Source organism: Octopus bimaculoides, chromosome 1 (assembly GCF_046866305.1).
Source record: "Octopus bimaculoides isolate indiv1 chromosome 1, ASM4686630v1, whole genome shotgun sequence".
Lineage (NCBI taxonomy): Eukaryota > Metazoa > Mollusca > Cephalopoda > Octopoda > Octopodidae > Octopus > Octopus bimaculoides.
Genome location: NC_142928.1, coordinates 164,945,991 through 164,964,155, shown reverse-complemented (window position 1 = coordinate 164,964,155; position 18,165 = coordinate 164,945,991). Strand labels below are relative to the sequence as shown.

Here is an 18,165-nt window from a genome sequence, read left to right as displayed (position 1 = left end):
GCAAATGCAACACAATTCTACTATTGCTTGTAATCAGTTAATTATTTCAGACATTCATTGACAATATCTTGTTGGTACCAATTGCTAGTTAGGCGGATTTCTCTCTAAATCTTCATACGTGGTGTACTACTACCCTGAAGCTTGTTATATGTTATTACTTTATTATTTGTTTGTTTCTTCTTTAACCTTGTTTGTTGAAGAGAAATGTCAATGGCTGATTAATGGACAATTTGTTTTTTGTTGGGGTTTTTTTTGTGTGGTGAGGGGAGGGGAGTCAAGTGTTTTTTTTTTTGTTTTTGTTTTTGTTTGGGAGCTGAAATGTCTTTCTAAAACATGAATTGTTTTTCTTTCTCTCTTCTTTTCTTTTGATTTCCTCATTAAATTGCTTTTCCATGGAGATATCTCTAAAGAAGGAGAAAAAGAAAGTCAGAAAGAAAATCAAGGATTGTAAAAGAAAAAGTGAGACAGAGAGCAAGCAAAGTATGAATATATATATATATATATATATATATATATATATATATATATATATATATATATATATATATTGTATATGCATGAATGTGTGTGTGTGTTTATTTGTATGTGTGTATATATTTATGACTAAATGTCTGTGTGTGTGATGTATATAAAGAAATTTGCTATCAAAGATAACTTCTAGCTTTATATCTCCCAGAGGAAGGAAAGAAGGAAACTTAATGAGTCTGGTGACAAAAAAACCAGTGCATTTGAGAGCCAGTAAAGAAAGGAGTCCTATGATATTTTACCTTTTTATATTGGTTGTAGTTGAGTGTCATGCTGCCAGAAAGGGATTGGGGTATGATCTTGTGAAAAAAGTGATGTGATATAACAACCCAGGTCATGTAGAGGTGAAAGAAAGTAAAAAAAAGAAGAAAAAAAAAAGTTAAGAAACAAGCCAATACCACTGACAGAAACCCCTTTATTTATCAAGTTAGATGAATAGTAAACCTAAACCTAAGTTCGTCCCTGCTTGCCCCTCCAACCCTGCTTAGAATCATGCATACATACCACTATTAAATAATCAAAAAATTAAGGTCTTTCAGCTGGTAAGTCTTACTTTAAGGTTTCTTTTTATTAAGTAAATTGAGCTGACCTGGATATCCTATACATGCATATGTATGTATGTTTGTATATTGGATATAGATAGATAAACAGATAGTCTCATGAAAATTATCTGATATATGTATATACACACATACAATATATCATTTATATAATATATATATATTATTGACATAAGTGTGTGCATGTATGTATATATATATATATATATATATATATATATATATATATATATATATATATATATACAATGCAAACACATACATGATATATAAAAATATCTATGTACTTTTTTACTTTTTTTTACCCCTGCAATATCTTAGATTCTTAACTTCTAGCTACAATTTAAATACAACTCTCTCTTTTCATTCACTTTCATTTTTTTTTTAAATCCAAACTCTAGATTGTTCGGTTCTAGTAGCAAATTTAATATAATCACTGATTTCAGCTTAAACTATTTCCGTAAAGAGAATTTCATTCAGGTGGTCATACAAAATTTTTAATTACTGTATTTGATTACAGAAACGAAGATAAAAAGACCTTCACTTTAGTTGGTTATTTTTTTTTTTTTTACTTTTTTATTCCTTTATATATTTTTTCGGCTGTCAAAATAACAATTAAAAAAAATAAAATAAAAAAACAAAAACATTTCAGAAAGCCCCCAGATGGCTGTTAGCGTGACTGAGTAAAATATCACATCACTCTTTTCATTGTAGGTACCTCCCCAATCCCTTGGAGGTGGCCGAACCAGCCAATCTGGCTCTCCTCTGGACACAGATGGTCACACTAGAAAACACGGAGAAAGCCCTGATGGATGGGCTGGACCAGGGCATCATCCTTCCATTGCATTCATGCGTCAACTTGACGAAGAAGACGAGGACGACAGTGATGGCTACGACACTCCTACTGACGAAGCTCCGATGAAACGAGCTAAAATATAAAATTGATGTGTGTGTGTGTGAGTGTGGGTATGTGTGCATGTGCGTTTGTATGTATGTGTATGTATATATATATATATATATATATAATAAATACATATTTATATATACATACATTAACTCTTAGGGAAAAAGGGGAGGGGTATTGGTAATTATTAAGAAACATTTCTTAAATGGAAAAAGAAAGAAAAAAAAAAGAGTAAAAAAAATTAAATAAAACAGAACTGGACAAAAAAATAAAAGAAAAAAAGAATATTGACTTGCAGAATGTCATTCCCATTTTATTCTTCCCTCAAATTCTTGTTGAACTCCTTTACAGTAGCAAGATCTTCATTGTTAGACAACACATCCACAAGTCTTTTACTGATTTCCATTCTCCTCACCAACAGATGTATACATAACATATATTATGTACTGTGTGTGTGTGTGTGTGTATTTCCTACATATATTTATGCGTACATATATGTAGTAATATAATATGTGCATATAGGTATATTATATATGCATGTGTATGTGCATATATATATATGTATGTATGTATATATATATATATACATACATTCATACATATGTATTTTATATTTATGTATTTGTGTGTTCATATATATATATATATATATATATATATATATATATGCATTTACAGACACGTGTGTGTCTGTCTATATATATACATACCCACACATATATATACCTATGGACATATACACGTTTTATATATTCATGAAGGTACATGTACATATTATATATATGCAAAAATGTTATGTATACACACTTGCACATACATACATACATACACACATAAACATATGCATACATATATATATATATATATATATATATATTCATACACAAATACTCGTATATTAAATATATAAATATATATTTACTTAGTATATGTGCATACATATATACATAGATATGCATAGTGTATGTGTATGTATGTATATATATACACGCACACATATATATCCACATCTTTGCATGTGAGTGAGTGCAAAATTCCATTACCAACATTTTCATTAAACTATTATCATGATCATCATTCCCTCAATTTCACAGTCTCCCGTGCTACCAGTCTACCAATAAACCAATTAAGACATTGCTCATACTAATTTATCACTGAATCACTTAACATTCTTTTAACCTCCTCACATTTCAGAAGAAAACCCTCCACTCATTCTCAAAGCAACCCAAACTAACTACATATTGCCCCAACAACAATAAATATATTCTACAAGGAGTTGTCATTTAAGATATGCATCTGCCAACCATAGAACACTTTCTGCAACCTTTAAAATATATGATTAAAGAGACAAAACTGCCCCTTGGAAGACGAGGAGGCAACTATTTTTGGAACTTTACTGCACAGTTTAAAACTACTGGAGTACATTACAAAAAAAAATGACTATATGCATTTAGTCTTGTGGTGCTGTTTAAATGAGGAGTATTTAAATTGTACTTTGAATGTGGGCAGGACTGAACATTACAAGGGTTTCCGCACTTGCATGTGTGTGTATGTGTATATACATATGTGTGTGTATATGTACATACATATACATATATATATACATGCATACACACACACACATGGTCTTTTTTTTTTGTAAGAATAGTACCAACTAAAAATCGAATACAAAACTAATATCTTTTATTTGCAGTGTTGTTGTTTTTTTTTGTTTTTTTTTTTTATTGTTGCTGATTATGAAAACTACATTGGGATAAAGGAATCAGGAATTCTTCAATTTTAAAAATTTTAAAATTTACTACTACAACTACTACTACTACTACTACTACTACTACTACTACTGCGATTGTTGTTGCCATTATTATTAAGGTGGCAAGCTGGCAGAATCGTTAGCATGCTGGACAAAATGCTTAGCAGCAATTTTGTTTGCCTTTACATTCTGAGTTCAGATACTGCTTAGGTTGACTTTAGCTTTTCATTCTTTCAGGGTTGATAAAATAAATACAAGCTAATCACTGGGATGATGTAATTGACTAATCCCCTTCTCCCCCACCACAAAATTTCCAGTCCTTGTACCTATAGTAGAGAGGATTATAACTGTTATCAAAGCAGCAAGCTGGCAGAATTCTTAGAGTATTAGAAAAAAGTACTTTGCAGTATTTCTTCCAACTCATTAGGTTTTAGGTTCAAATTCCACTGAGTTCATCTTGGCCTTTCAGGATCAATAAGATAAGTAAAAGTCATGTACTGGATGTGATATAATCAACTTGCCCTTTCTCGTCAAAATTAGAAAAAATTATTCAACATTATTGTTTTTCATGTCCAGCATCTCAATTTCTCACTCCTTACACCTCCAGTCATTGTGTTGCTATTACCTAAAATGGAGAAAGATTATTTCATTTATTTATTATTATTATTATCGTTATTATGGCAGTAAGCTAGCAGAATTGTTAGCACACTGGACAAAATGCTTAGCGTTATTTCACCCATCACTACATTCAAAGTTCAATTTCCACCGCTGAGGTCAATTTGCCTTTCATCTTTTCAGGGTTGATAATTTTGGTACCAGTTGAGTACTGGGGTCAATGTAATTGACTATCCGCCTCTCCCAAATTTCAGGCCTTATGCCTTTAGTAGAAAGGATTATTATTATTATTGTTATTACAGCAGTGAGCTAGCAGAATTGTTAGCGCGCTGGACAAAATGCTTTGCAGTATTTTGCCCATCACTACATTCTGAGTTCAATTTCCGCCAAGGAAGTATCAGTGAGACACTGAGGTTGATGTAATCGACTAGTCCTCTCCCCTACAATTTTGGGCCTTGTGTCTATAATAGAATGGATTATTATTAAGACTGCAAGCTGGCAGAATTGTTAGCACACTGGATGAAATGCTTAGTGGTACTTCGCCTGTCGCTGCATTCTGAGTTCAAATTCCACCAAGGTTGACTTTGCCTTTCATCTTTACAGGATCGATAAAATAAGTACCAGTTGAACACTGGGCCGATGTAATCAACTCATTCCCTCCCCCAAAATTGCTGCCCTTGTGACAAAATTTGAAACTATTATTATTATTATTAGTTTTTTTGTTTCTTATATCACCTAATAATATATTACACATTTATTATACTTGTTATTTCTATAGTTAAAAAGCATCTGTAAAATTATGAAAGTTGTGCAGAAAGAAAAAACAAAAATTTAACCTGAATGAGCATACCCATTTTAACATGTCAAGTCCTCGGAAGAACCTGTAATGCAGTGTTACATAACATGGTCCAGTGGGGATGCACACACACATATATACAGGGTGGGTGAAAAGTAAGTAGGCATTAAAAATTGGTAATAAAATCCATATTCCTTTTACAAACTTATTGAAACAAATGATACATGTTCTTTGTTACATGGGAAAATGCAAGTAAATTTTCATATTTCAACACAAGCACCGGTGGCATCAGTTCCCTCATATGGCCAGAGATGGAAGGAACAAACTTCTGAAGGATGCCACCTGGGATATCATTGAGAACTTCCTGAATCCATGTCTCCAAGTCCTCCAGTGTGCGAGGTTTTGTCTAGTACACCTCCTCTTTTGTGTAACTCCACAGGTAAAAATCACATAGAGTGGTATCTGGACTTCTGCAATCACAGTCTTCAGTCTTAGCTCTTATATGTAATGGGATTTCCACAGACGAAAATTCAATTTTTTATGCAACACCATTCATATTGTGTGTCTCGTTAGCCCACTTTCCCAAGCTGCTTGACGTGTTGATTTTTGCAGGCTGTGATTAAACATTTCCTGCACTGTTGCCACATTCTCTGCTGATCAAGATGTGGTTGGACAGCCAGCCATTTCTTGCATTGTTCACAGAGCCTGTGGTCATCAGCTTTGCATGACAACTTCTTATTGTCTCCGGATGTAGTGTTGCATGCTTACCTTTCCATGCACGCTACCATCTCTGAACCAAAACAATGGAATTCCACACTTCATAGCATGCTGCTATCTTTGCTCACTCCCAAACAATCAAGTGACTTGTCATCTGGAAAATAAATAATAAGAAATCCCCATTAGTGTTGTCTGTTTAAAAAATGTTTTTTTGTCATGACTTCAGTGATACTAAAATTTCTATAAGCAATTTCTAATGCCTAGTTACCTTCCACCCACCATATAGTTTCCATCTCACAAATCCACTCACAAACTTTGGCTTGCCCAAGGTTACAAAGAAGACACTTACCCAAAGTGCCACACAGTGGAACTGAACCCAAATCTATGTGACTAGGAAACAAACTTCTTACCACACAGTCTCATCTGTTTGGTTAATTTCTTTAATTAAAATAATCATGTCTGCTTGTGTTGCATTTTGCAGTTAAAGGTAAATTTATATTTGATACGTGGACCTGTTCTGAAAAAAGGTTGTGCAACATTGCTGCACTGGGTAGAATTGCCAAAGGCATGCTCCATATTTACCTGTTGTTAGCAGTCCCCTATTCATTTTAAAGTAATGTAGTATGACCAGATGTATATATTGCAATGGACAATTCTTTTTACAAATTAGAAGGAATATCAGTGGACAAATTGTTAAGCCTCCAAGTCAACCCTGAGCAAGCTGGCTTTTGCTCAGAAAGCATTCTAGACACAACCATCCGGCTTCTTTTTTTTTTTTCAGGTGTATCACAGACTACAATATTTGATGTATCTTTTCCATTTTCAAGCTGGTAAATGTGATCAGATGGAGATTTGGCTGCTATTTTTACAATTTGTGTGGTTACATAGTAGTTTGTTGATTTGTTGGCTGACAAAGTTTTTTTGTTTTTTTTATATATATATATATATATGAACCAAAGGCTAATTTATTTGTCTTAATGGCATTACTGGATGAACAAACAGCTCAAGGATCATGTATTTTTCTCTGCTGCATGTAAGAAATATCTTTACAAGGAATGACTTATCCCTTGTCTATTTAATGCAGGCAAATCTGAAAGCCCAATCTTCAGTAATATAACAACAGTACTAATTATTATTTTCTGAAAGGTACATATTCTGCTATTTGTATCTATAATGTATGTCTGTTGGAAAATGCCTCTTCAACTCTTCAGTTGCAAAATTAAATTTCATAGTTATTTCAGTATTTTCTACAAGTCACAGGCTTCAATAAATTTTACATACCTCAGCAAAAAAGGTGTTTTAAACATGGCATTCTTCCACAAAAGATAGATTGATATATAAAACTGCTTTCTGCAGTTAAGGACAACGTATATATCTAATTTCCACACTAAAAGGGTTAAAACCAAACATTTCGATAATAGCAGGATGTTTTTTTTATATTTATTTGTTTTCTGTATTACATTTTAATTAATGCTAAATTATCAACCACAACACTATAATATATAGTTATTTTGTTTCATTCTTCTTTGTCTGTTTGTACTTCACTGTTTTTCTTTTTAATTTTTGTCATTTTAAATATACCTTTTTTTTTTTTCAAAAAAAGATAATGTACCTGACAAGAGTCAGGTATATTATTTTTGTACCTGTTTTTTGTCAAGGATCTTTCTTGCCAGATTTTCATTATTTAGCTTGTTGGATATCATTTCAAGAAGATTTCAAGAAAGAAGAAAGATTTACCAATGAAATGCTTCCAGATTGATTACATCACAGTGACTAAAAAAATGTTCACTTCCATTTCCACCTGCATATATTTCCAAAGAATTGGCCAGCCAGCAGCAAATGAAAGAAAAAAAAAAGAACACATAATATACAATAAAAAATATAATATATGAAAAAAATAAAAAAGATTATCAGTTTAATATCTAATATACCATCTTTTTGTTATTAATGGTTTGTTTGTTGTTTTCTTTTCAACTAATGTTCATGTTTAATAAAATCCATTGAAATGAAATGAATTCAGATGTCCTGAAAACAGGTAAGTTCAGTCATTTCAGGTATATGAAGAAATGGAGAAAGAGTATTTCTTTGAAAATGGGATCTTTTTTTTTCACACCTCACACATTTTTTTAATGTGATGGTGGGAGAGATTTTTTTTTTCTTTGCAGATATTCTAGCCAGCTTGTTGTTTTTGGTTTCTTTTACATATTGCCAAACTTTATTAAGACCTGACAAGTTTATTCTATGCCCAAATTTACCTATGCAACTGCAATACATTCTTATTATAATGTGCAGTTTGTTGTTTATTATATATATATATATATTCACATATATACATATACACACACATGAAGTATGTATGTATGTATATATCATCATCGTTTAACGTCTGCCTTCCATGCTAGCATGGGTTGGACGATTTGACTGAGAACTGGCAAACCAGAAGGCTGCACCAGGCTCCAATCTGATCTGGCAGAGTTTCTACAGCTGGATGCCCTTCCTAACGCCAACCACTCCGAGAGTGTAGTGGGTGCTTTTACGTGCCACCGGCACGAGGGCCAGTCAGGTCATACTGGCAACAGCCACGTACAAAATGGTGTTTTTTACCTGCCACCTGCACAGGAGCCAGTCCAGTGGCACTGGCAACAACTTCGCTCAAATGTTTTTTCACGTACCACCAGCACAAGTGCCAGTAAGGCAATGCTGGTAACGGTCACACTCAGATGGTGCTATTTACGTGCCACTGGCACAGAAGCCAGACTGCTGCTCTGGCAATGATCACGCTCGGACAGTGCTCTTAGCGCTCCACTGGCACAAGTGCCAGTCATCGAATTTGGTTCAATTTCGATTTCACTTGCCCCAACAGGTCTTCACAAGCCAAGTTTAGTGTCCATAGAAGGAGAGGTTGGCATGGGTGCCAGTCGTTGAATTTGGATCGATTTCATTTGCCTCAACAGGTTTTCGCAAACAGTGTTTAGTGTCCAAAGGATCAGTCCCACTGTATGGCTCCTTGGGTTAGCATCTATGTTCTTTGGCCAACCAAAGCCTTGTGAATAGATTTGATAGATGGAAGCTGAAAGAAGCCCTTTATATATATATATATACATAGACACACACACACACACACACATGCATACAGGGTGCGATTGGTAAATTGTCACCAATTTATATTTTTAATTTTGCGCATGCATATTGTTTGTTTTTGATTTTGTTGACTACACAGTATTGTAGGATCAATTGGGCACTGTTTGTGAGAAAAACAGCACCGTGATGCAATTCACTTTGTCAGAAATTTGAAAACGACATGCTGCATTGCTTGGCATTCACACCAGAAGGTCCAATATGAACATTTCAGAGTGTTTGGGTGTCGATCTGAGGACATGTACCAAGAGTGATAAAAATCAAACATCCAGACAACATCATGGTGTTATGCCTCTGATCATCTTCCCACATGACCTCACTCAACACAGGGGCCTACATCAAGTGCCTGGAGGAGGTAGTGCTGCCCTGGATCAACAGGGTGACTGTGGAGGACCTTATGTCTGGCAACAGGACTCTACACCATGCCACACAAGCAGGAGATTCCAGTCATGGTTGTCAGACAATTTCTACAACCACATCACCCCTAACATCTGACCACCTAACTCCCCAGACTGCAATCCCCTTGATTATTATGTGTGGGGTGCAGTCGAGCGAGAGACCAACAAAACCCCTTGTAAAATCAAAGATGAACTGAAAGCAAGGATTATGGCAGCATTCACCAACTTAAACAAGGAGACCGTCCATAAGAGTTGCAGGAGATTCTGAAGTCGTCTGGAAGCTATGGTTGAAGCCAATGGCGATTTTATTGAATAAATTTCCTCTTTAGCATTTCAAGATATTTTTATGTAATTTTGGTAAATATAGCTGTTAAAATGAGATGTCAGCGTTATTTTCATTCTTGTGTAATTTACACAGCATTTTATTCACGGCACCCTGTACATATATATATATACACACATATGTGTTTGCCCCCACCACCATCTCCACTATTTGACAATTGTTGTTGGTGTGTTTACATCCCTGTAATCTAGCAGTTCAGTAAAAGTGACTGATAGAGTAAGTACCATGCTTAAACGAAAAAAGTACTGCAGTTGATTCTTAAATGTGGTTCCCCTGAGTGGCTGCAGCCTAATGAGAAAAAGATCAAATATATATATATATATATATATATATATATATATATATAAAGTTTCTTTCCTCCTTATACCCAGAACCTCCTTCACTTCCTATCACGTTTTGTATCCACTAGTTTATTTATCCTGTCTCTCTCTCTCTCTCATCTGAATAATAATAATGGTAATGAAATCAAGAAGCTATGGGAAATAATGAAAATCTATCACATAACTTACAAAATAAAAAAAAATTATTGAAACAAAACTTTTCTGTACATTTGCTGGCTTTTTTTTTCTTTTTGTTTTTATTGTTTTCATCCCCGTTGCTGTCAATCTTTACTCAATTTCCATGTTAGAAACCATGCCAAACCAGATTGAAACCTGGTGCAGCTTACCAGTCAAACCATCCAACCCATGCCAGCATGGAAAATGGACATTAAATGATGATGCTGAATGCATTTCTTGCTATATATTTATGAATTATCATTCTCATCTTGTGTGTGTATATGATCAACTTACTTGACCTCTCTCTTATTGAAACCACTTTCTAGTTCTATAATTTCATACCTCTTAGCATTTAAATTGGTCATATGTGGCCCAAATATTCTCTTGGTTTTATGTTCAAACTGGCCAGATCTGGCCTCTCATGCTTATCTTACAATATCATTCTGTAAGTAATCTCATCATTGAACTCTCAAAGCTACAAGATAATGCATGATTAATTCAAAACAATGTGAATAAACATTACATTTGATAATCTGAATGCTAAAGGGTTACAATGTTTGTATTTAAATTACAATCTTCCTTCATAATTGTTTTTAAAAATTACAAATGTTTTATGTTCTAAACATCAGCTTAATAATGATGACAAAATTATTTTATTAATTCTCTCTTAATTCTTGATTCACTTCAAAATTAATTAAAACATATAGACATGATATTTCATTAGAAATCTGATCATGAAAGATTTAATATGTATTTGTGAAAAATACCATTCTCATTCTTTACTTCTGTGTGTATGTGTGTGTGCATGCTCACATCATCAACAAAACACATTTCTACCTTGTATTTGTGTGAATTATCAGTCTTATATTTGTCTTTGTTTGGTGTTTAATGAGTACTTGAAATATTTGTACTGTTTCAGCATGTTTTAATGAACATAGTTAACACATCTGCACATCTGCAGTGTATTTGAATGTATGTGTGTGTACTATATATATATATATTTATATATATATTGTTTGTTTTTATGTTCTCTTATAATAAGAACAATTCTACATTAAACTGAAGGGTTACTCTGTACTTTTTGTAAAGTACAAATTTATTCTTATTCAAGAATGCTGACAGTAGCTTCGAAGTTTCAGCCAGCTAAGCGTCATTGTACTGCAGTTCGACATTGGCTTAGCTGGCCAAAACTTTACAGTCACTATCAACAACATTCTTGTATAAGAATAATATATATATATATATATATATATATATATATATATATATATATATATATATATACAGAATTTGAGGAAGCAATATCCCTGTAAGGGATTGTTTAGAAACAATCCAGATATAAAATCATCAGTATCTTCATGATTGTTTAACATCCATGTTCCATGCTGGGAGGGGCTGATGGTTTGGCAGGAACTGATGAGACAGAAAACTGTATTGAGCTCCATTGTCTATTTTGGCATGGTTTCTATGATAGGATGCCTTTCCTTATGCCAACCACTTTACAGGGTGTACTGGTTGCATTTTTCTTTCTTTTTTCATTATTGCCAGCACTAATTAGGTCACCAAGTAACCTACAAGACAAAAACCCTCAGCTGAGTGTGAGTGTAGTATTGAGGGAAGTGGCTTTATACCAGATACTGAGAGGTAAAAGTATGATAGTGGGACTAGTGGTTATGTAAACTGATTTTTGATGCTGCAGGGCCTTCCTTCCCACCTGCGCTTATTAGTTTTATAGTGAGAATCAGTCCTTACAATCCAATCCCACTCTTTAGAGTAGAAAATCTGACCACAGTGGCTCAATGGGCTAAGACAGCTGAAATGACTTGCAAGTTGTAGGTTTTACAATGGAGTGGCTTTCTAAGTGAATTGCCTTAGAGAGCTGGAGGGCTCCACTTGCATGGGAATTACTGGAAAGGTGTCAAAGAGGGCATTGGACTACCTGAGGGAATTCACTCTGATTAGCTGTCAATGTTGACTCACCTTTTTCTTTAAGACAGTGAGGTTTTGTGCTTGGAGTTTCTTTCATAACATGCTAATTAATTAACCCATAGCTGAGACCCTGATAGGTGTTATTACTCTGAGTCATAGAAGGCCTGGGAGCAATACTGACTAAGAGGTGGTTCCATACGCTTCAAAACCCTGGGGTTCCCAAATCAGAGCTCTACTGCTAGATGCAGTGTAAAATCATATTCAGGACTATACATTATATGCAAGTAATTTGTGTATTGTATGTATGCATACTTTTATGTAATGAATTTCGTAAGTCACTAAAGAAGTATCATTTAAAAATGCAAAGACAATCCTTCTTCACTTCTTCACTTTATATCAATAGGACGGGTTTAAGCAAGTCTCCATTTCAATTCTATATGGTTCTTGCTGCACAAATTGTGATATTAACTTCCAGCAAGGTAAGCCAATAAGAAGACCGCTTTGTGATCACTTGACATGCTAGAAATAGTATCTATTCCTTGAATCCCACCATGCTATCCTAAAAAAAAAAATGATCACAGAATTCCACTGATCATAGTTTTGTTTCCTCACGGTTGACCTGTGGGTAAATAATAACAGCATACAGGTAACCTGAGCCATTGAGAGTAAAAGACCCTGGGGTACTGCTTTGGAGGGTTTTAGTTGAGCAAATTAACCTCTGTACTTATTTTTTAACTCTGAATTTATCAGTCACTCTGAAAAAAAAAAAAAATAACCAACATTAGTTGTCAAGTGGAACAAAGACACATACAGACAGGTTTTGACATATTTTCTGTCTACCAAATTCATTCACATGGCATTGGTCAGCCCAGGACTATAGTAGAGGACACTTGCCCAAAATGCTGCTTGGTGGGATTGAACCCAAAATCATGTGGCTGCAAAGCAATTTTTTTAACTACACAGCTAAATCATACAAATATCAGTTCTAGTGTTGTTAAAACCTATTTATTTACTTTGTCGAAATTAATGAACCAAAAAGTATCGTTGGCTACAGGTTTTCATCAGATCAGTCACTGGTTAATAACATTTCTTTCAGTATGTGTAACCAGTAATTATTTACCTCAATACAACAAATATAACACTTAGTATGCTTTTTTCTTAAAGCAGTGTTTCTTTTTGTTTTTTTGCTAATGTTTGCTGACAGATATACATACTCATGCAACATCAAACAGTGACAGTTGAAATAAAGCTGTGTATATTTTATATTTAATATGTTTATGTACACTCAAACAGAGAAAGACCTTTACTGCTGTAACTGTCTTGGAGGAGAAATTCTCTGTTATAGACCATGTGAAAAGCACACCAAGCTGGGTTATGAAAGATTGTGTTTTCTGTGGGAAGGCTGTAACCCCATCAGGTAAAGGCACCAAATCCATAGTTTACAGCCCAGCCCACTAAGAACTATCATTCTTATATGCAACCAATAACAGATATATTTGCTAAACTTCGTCAAGTTCATATTACTTAATTAAAGGCTCACTAAGCAGTGATGATTAAAATAAAACTGCATTTTCAGAAGAATTTTAAAACTTTGTGAGATATGAAATAAGTTGTTTTTAATAGTAGAACTTAAGGTTATAAATGATTGCATATAGAACCCCTTGGATGGAAAGTCTTTGATTCTTTTCCATTCAAGTGAGGGTTTTCACACAATAATCTGCATACTGTTACTTGTAGCTTTATCTAGTTTGAGTTCCACTGTTAAAAATTATTTTCTTTCTTATCTTGAAAAATTTCTAAACCCTTATGATGTAAATGACACACAGTTCTCACTGGTAGGAAGAAAGCTTCTAAAACAAATGGAAAAAAATTCAAAGTGTTGTTTTGGTGTAATGGTAGCACATATGTCATGTTCACAGAAAATGTGGGTTCATGTCCCATGGGCAATCTTCAATTTTTCTCCACCCAGGGGTATTTTTTTAACCCAATATTCTGCATGCTGTTATTTATAGCTGTAGAGTCCTTCACTGCAGTTACTGTCTCAGGAGAAATTTTCCTTTATAAACTGTGTTTGAAAATACACCAAACTAACCTTACTTGATTGCTTACTCCTGTACATTGTTTTCAATTGCTCCTCCCCGCTCTTTTTCTGTATGGTTTACATTCATAAAAAGAAGTTACTGGAGTCTGTTGATCTAACTTTTGTATAATCACTAAGAGTTGTGAAAATGTCACAGCTACTAAATTAGAACCAGGCATCTGCTGATTTGATGCTCATCAGTTTTGTCACATGAAATGTTCAAGTCTCCTAATGGATACAGTTTTACTATAGCTGTTTCCCCGAAAGAATATTGCCTTAGTGTGTACTAAACTAGAGCACTTTAAGATAACTATCAGCAGGTTGGATGATGATGATTTTATTAATAAAATTTTTCCATTATCTGATTAGGGTGTAAAACTGATATGTTATATATTTTAATTAGTTGAAAAACAAAAACATTTTGAAAATACCATAAGAAAATATCTTAAAACATTGATAAAATTATTTCCTAATAAAGTTTAAATAAATCTGATTAACATTAAATGTCTGTATCATTTTTTTAAGGTTAATTATTTTGAATTTGTATTAACTATCAATAAGCTGTGTGGGTGGCCAGATGGATTAGCTCTGTTAAATTTTGTAGGATGAAGAAAAGGTAGTCGTTTTGATGGTATTCATGCCTTTGCTAGAGGAGTTAATGTAAGTGGAATGGTTTCTAACTGGGGATTAAAACTAGGTTAAAGATTTTTACCTGACTATTGTTTAGCTTAACAACAACTGTGTATACGTGTTGTTTAATTTCTCTTAAAAGAAATAATTAAGACTAGTGCAAAAATATCTGGGGAGTTATGAATGCATTCGTAGTTAATTACTTTGATTTGATTGGTGCTCTTTAGAGGTGGGTAGAAGATATTTAATCATTTATTTAGAGCATTCATTTCTCCAAGGTATGAACAGTAGTCATTGTTATAGAAACATATAGCAGCCTTCCTCTAAATTTATTAGCTTTAACTTTTGCATTTTGACTGCAATACCTGGACACATGTGCCTATTGTGTTTCTCTCATCTATCACACACATGACTGTTGACAGCTGTGTATTTACTAAGTGTGACTCTATGTACTCTCCAGTGACACATCTAGCTGAAATGCTGTCACTATTCCTTTACTCTTTCTCCTGCTTGTTGCCAATGCAGCAGCTGTCGCTGTTACTGCAAACTCCAGTGGATACTACTTGAAAGATAACGCACTACTCACGCATTGTTTGCTGTCCATGTATTATTGTTATCCTTTTCCTAGCTTAATCTACCATGAGCTACCCACCACTCTTTCACTCACTCACACTCTCTCATATTCTGTAGACATTGCTATGATAGTGTTGGCATTTGCCATATTAGTGTCTACATTCAGCTGTATTGTCAATAAACGATATTGTCTTAGTCTTATTGTAAAATTAATTTTATATTCAATGTAATACTTTTATTTAAAGCAAACTAAACAGCCAAAAGATAAGCAAAATAATAAAACAATGCAGAAAAATATTAGCTTAAGCTAAGTTTTACAGCTTTTTTTAAAAAAATATTTTTTTTACCATTTTAAACATTTAGTTTCTGTGCTTCAAGGCCTGCAGACATTTATTTAATTAAAGCCTGTCTTATTTAATGTAAGCAAAAGCTCATAACAAGATAAGATAGTAAACATTTAAGCTAGTTAAATGAATCATTAAATTATTAAATCTACACATACATTCACACACACAAAAGCATGCACACACTTTTATTATGGTAGCCAGCTTATAGGTATCTATGTAGTGTGTGGAACTCAAGACGTTTTATTATTATATTTCATGATTATAGAATTAGGAGAAATAGTTGTAGTTATCTTGTTCACATATCTGCTTCACTTGCTTGCAGTTGATGATTATGAAGGATCTTCCACATAGTCGCTCAACCTGATCAAAATAATTACTAAATGCTCCTCAAATCATACCCTGCTATATTAAATTAAAGTCCTATTAAATAATGTGGTCCAACAAATTCCTAAAAAACAGATATCATTGCAACTGCAATATATTTGAGCTGGGACTAAACTACAAAAGTGATTTCTTTTAGAATGAAACTTTGTATTCAATGAATTTTTTTACCACAAATTAATAGGATCGTCACCATGATCATCTAACATCCACTTTTCCATGCTTGTTTGGATCAGACAAAATTTGTTGAGGCAGAATTCTCGATAGCTGGATGCCCTTCCTGCTGCCCACCTTCATCTGTTTCCAAGCAAGATAATAGTTTTCTATAGCCAGACATGTTTTTCATGGAAGACAGAAACATACAGCCTTAACTGTTTGATGATGATCATTTTTCAATCATCACATGATGTTTAAACAAGGGTACGCATGCACACACATATACATGCACGAATATGTATATATATGTGTGTGTGTGTGTATTATTTATCTAAAGGTCACAACACATGTATTAAAACACTACTGATAGTTTCATATGTTGAGAGAATTCAAATATATTCTTCAGGCACAAACCACATATCATAATGAACTAAAGAAACTGATATGTGGTTTGCTCCTGAAGAATATGTTTAAGTTCTCTCAACATACAAAACTACTAGTAGCACTTTAACACATGTACTGTGACCTTTAAATAAATAATCTTTGTCTCTCACCAGATGGAGTACTTTTTTTGTTGAATTTTATGTTATGGATCACTACATTATATATAAATATATATATAATTTTGCTTTACACTAAGAAGCTGTGCTTCAAATCATTGTTAGAGTATCCACATAAGTGATACTGGTTTATTCTGAAATGAAGTCATATTAGTGGTAATAATGAAGTCAAACTAAAAAGTGATATTTTGACATCATTTAAGGGATGTATTTCCTATTTTATATGACACAAGCCGGAAACATATGTATTAAACGATTTCAAAATATCACTATTTGGTTTGACTTCATTATTACAGTTACGTGTGTGTGTGTGTGTATGGTGGGCTTCTCTAAGTTTTCTCTAACAAATCCACTTCCAAGGTTTTGGTTGGTCCAAAGTGATAGTAAAAGACTCACCCAAGGTGCCATGCAGTGGAACTGAACTCAAGAGCAAATGGTTAGGAAACAAGCTTCTTAACCACATAGTCATAATCTTTTCTACTCTAGCTTGAAATTTTTTGGTGGGGAGGGGGTCAGTCAATTAGATTGACCTCAGTATGCAACTAGTACTTAATTTATCGACCCCGAAAGGATGAAAGGCAAAGTCAACCTTGGTGGAATTTGAACTCAGAACATAAAGACAGACGAAATACTCCTAAGCATGTCGCCCAATGTGCTAACGTTTCTGCCTGCTTGCCGCCTTTTATCCACATAGTCATGCACTTAGATGTTGAACCCAAGAGCTAATGGTTAGGAAACAAGCTACTCATCCACATAGCCTGCACCCAGATGCTGAACCTTATTTCTGTTTAATGTTAAGTGGTTGCTATGAATGAATTATTTAATACAGCAAATCGGCAGGGTTGTTAGAGCATTGGATACAATGCTTTGCAGGGTGAACAAGTACCCTGAGTTCAAATTCTACCAAGGTCAGCTTTGCCTTTCACCTTGTCAGAGTTGATTTAAAAAAAGTATCAATCCAGGATGGTGAACTGTGGAACTTTCAGTATTTGTTCCTCTTCCAAGGTAGTGCATGAGTGGGACTATTACACCATCAGATGTGATACCTTACCGGGTCTGTTTAGAGTCTTCCCATTTTGAGTCCAAATTTCTCCAAGGTGCCAATGGTCAAAGCTTATCATCTAATGAAAACACCCTATCTGAGACACAATTGGCCAGCATGGCGAGACCGGGCCTACAACTACCAAAATATACCTTCATTGGTATACTGCAGGTTCATCCAGCATTGGAGAGACAGCTGCTGATTAGAATAATAAACATATGTAG

The 18,165-nt window shown here is 34.0% G+C and overlaps 1 protein-coding gene across 7 annotated transcripts in view; it reads left to right on the top strand.

Moving 5' to 3' along the window:
• LOC106874257 (pre-B-cell leukemia transcription factor 1) overlaps positions 1-18,165 on the top strand; it is a 468,039-nt gene that overhangs the window by 413,963 nt on the left and 35,911 nt on the right. For 5 of the 7 annotated variants that reach the window (XM_089362162.1, XM_052972374.2, XM_052972377.2 and 2 more), the window contains one exon: positions 1,800-3,675. The exons of the other annotated variants lie outside the window; for them this stretch is intronic. In XM_089362162.1, coding sequence (XP_089218288.1) covers positions 1,800-2,024 — 225 coding nt within the window. In that variant the 3' untranslated portion in view covers positions 2,025-3,675. Of the gene's footprint in view, positions 1-1,799; positions 3,676-18,165 lie in introns of those variants that run through there. 7 annotated transcript variants of the gene reach the window in all.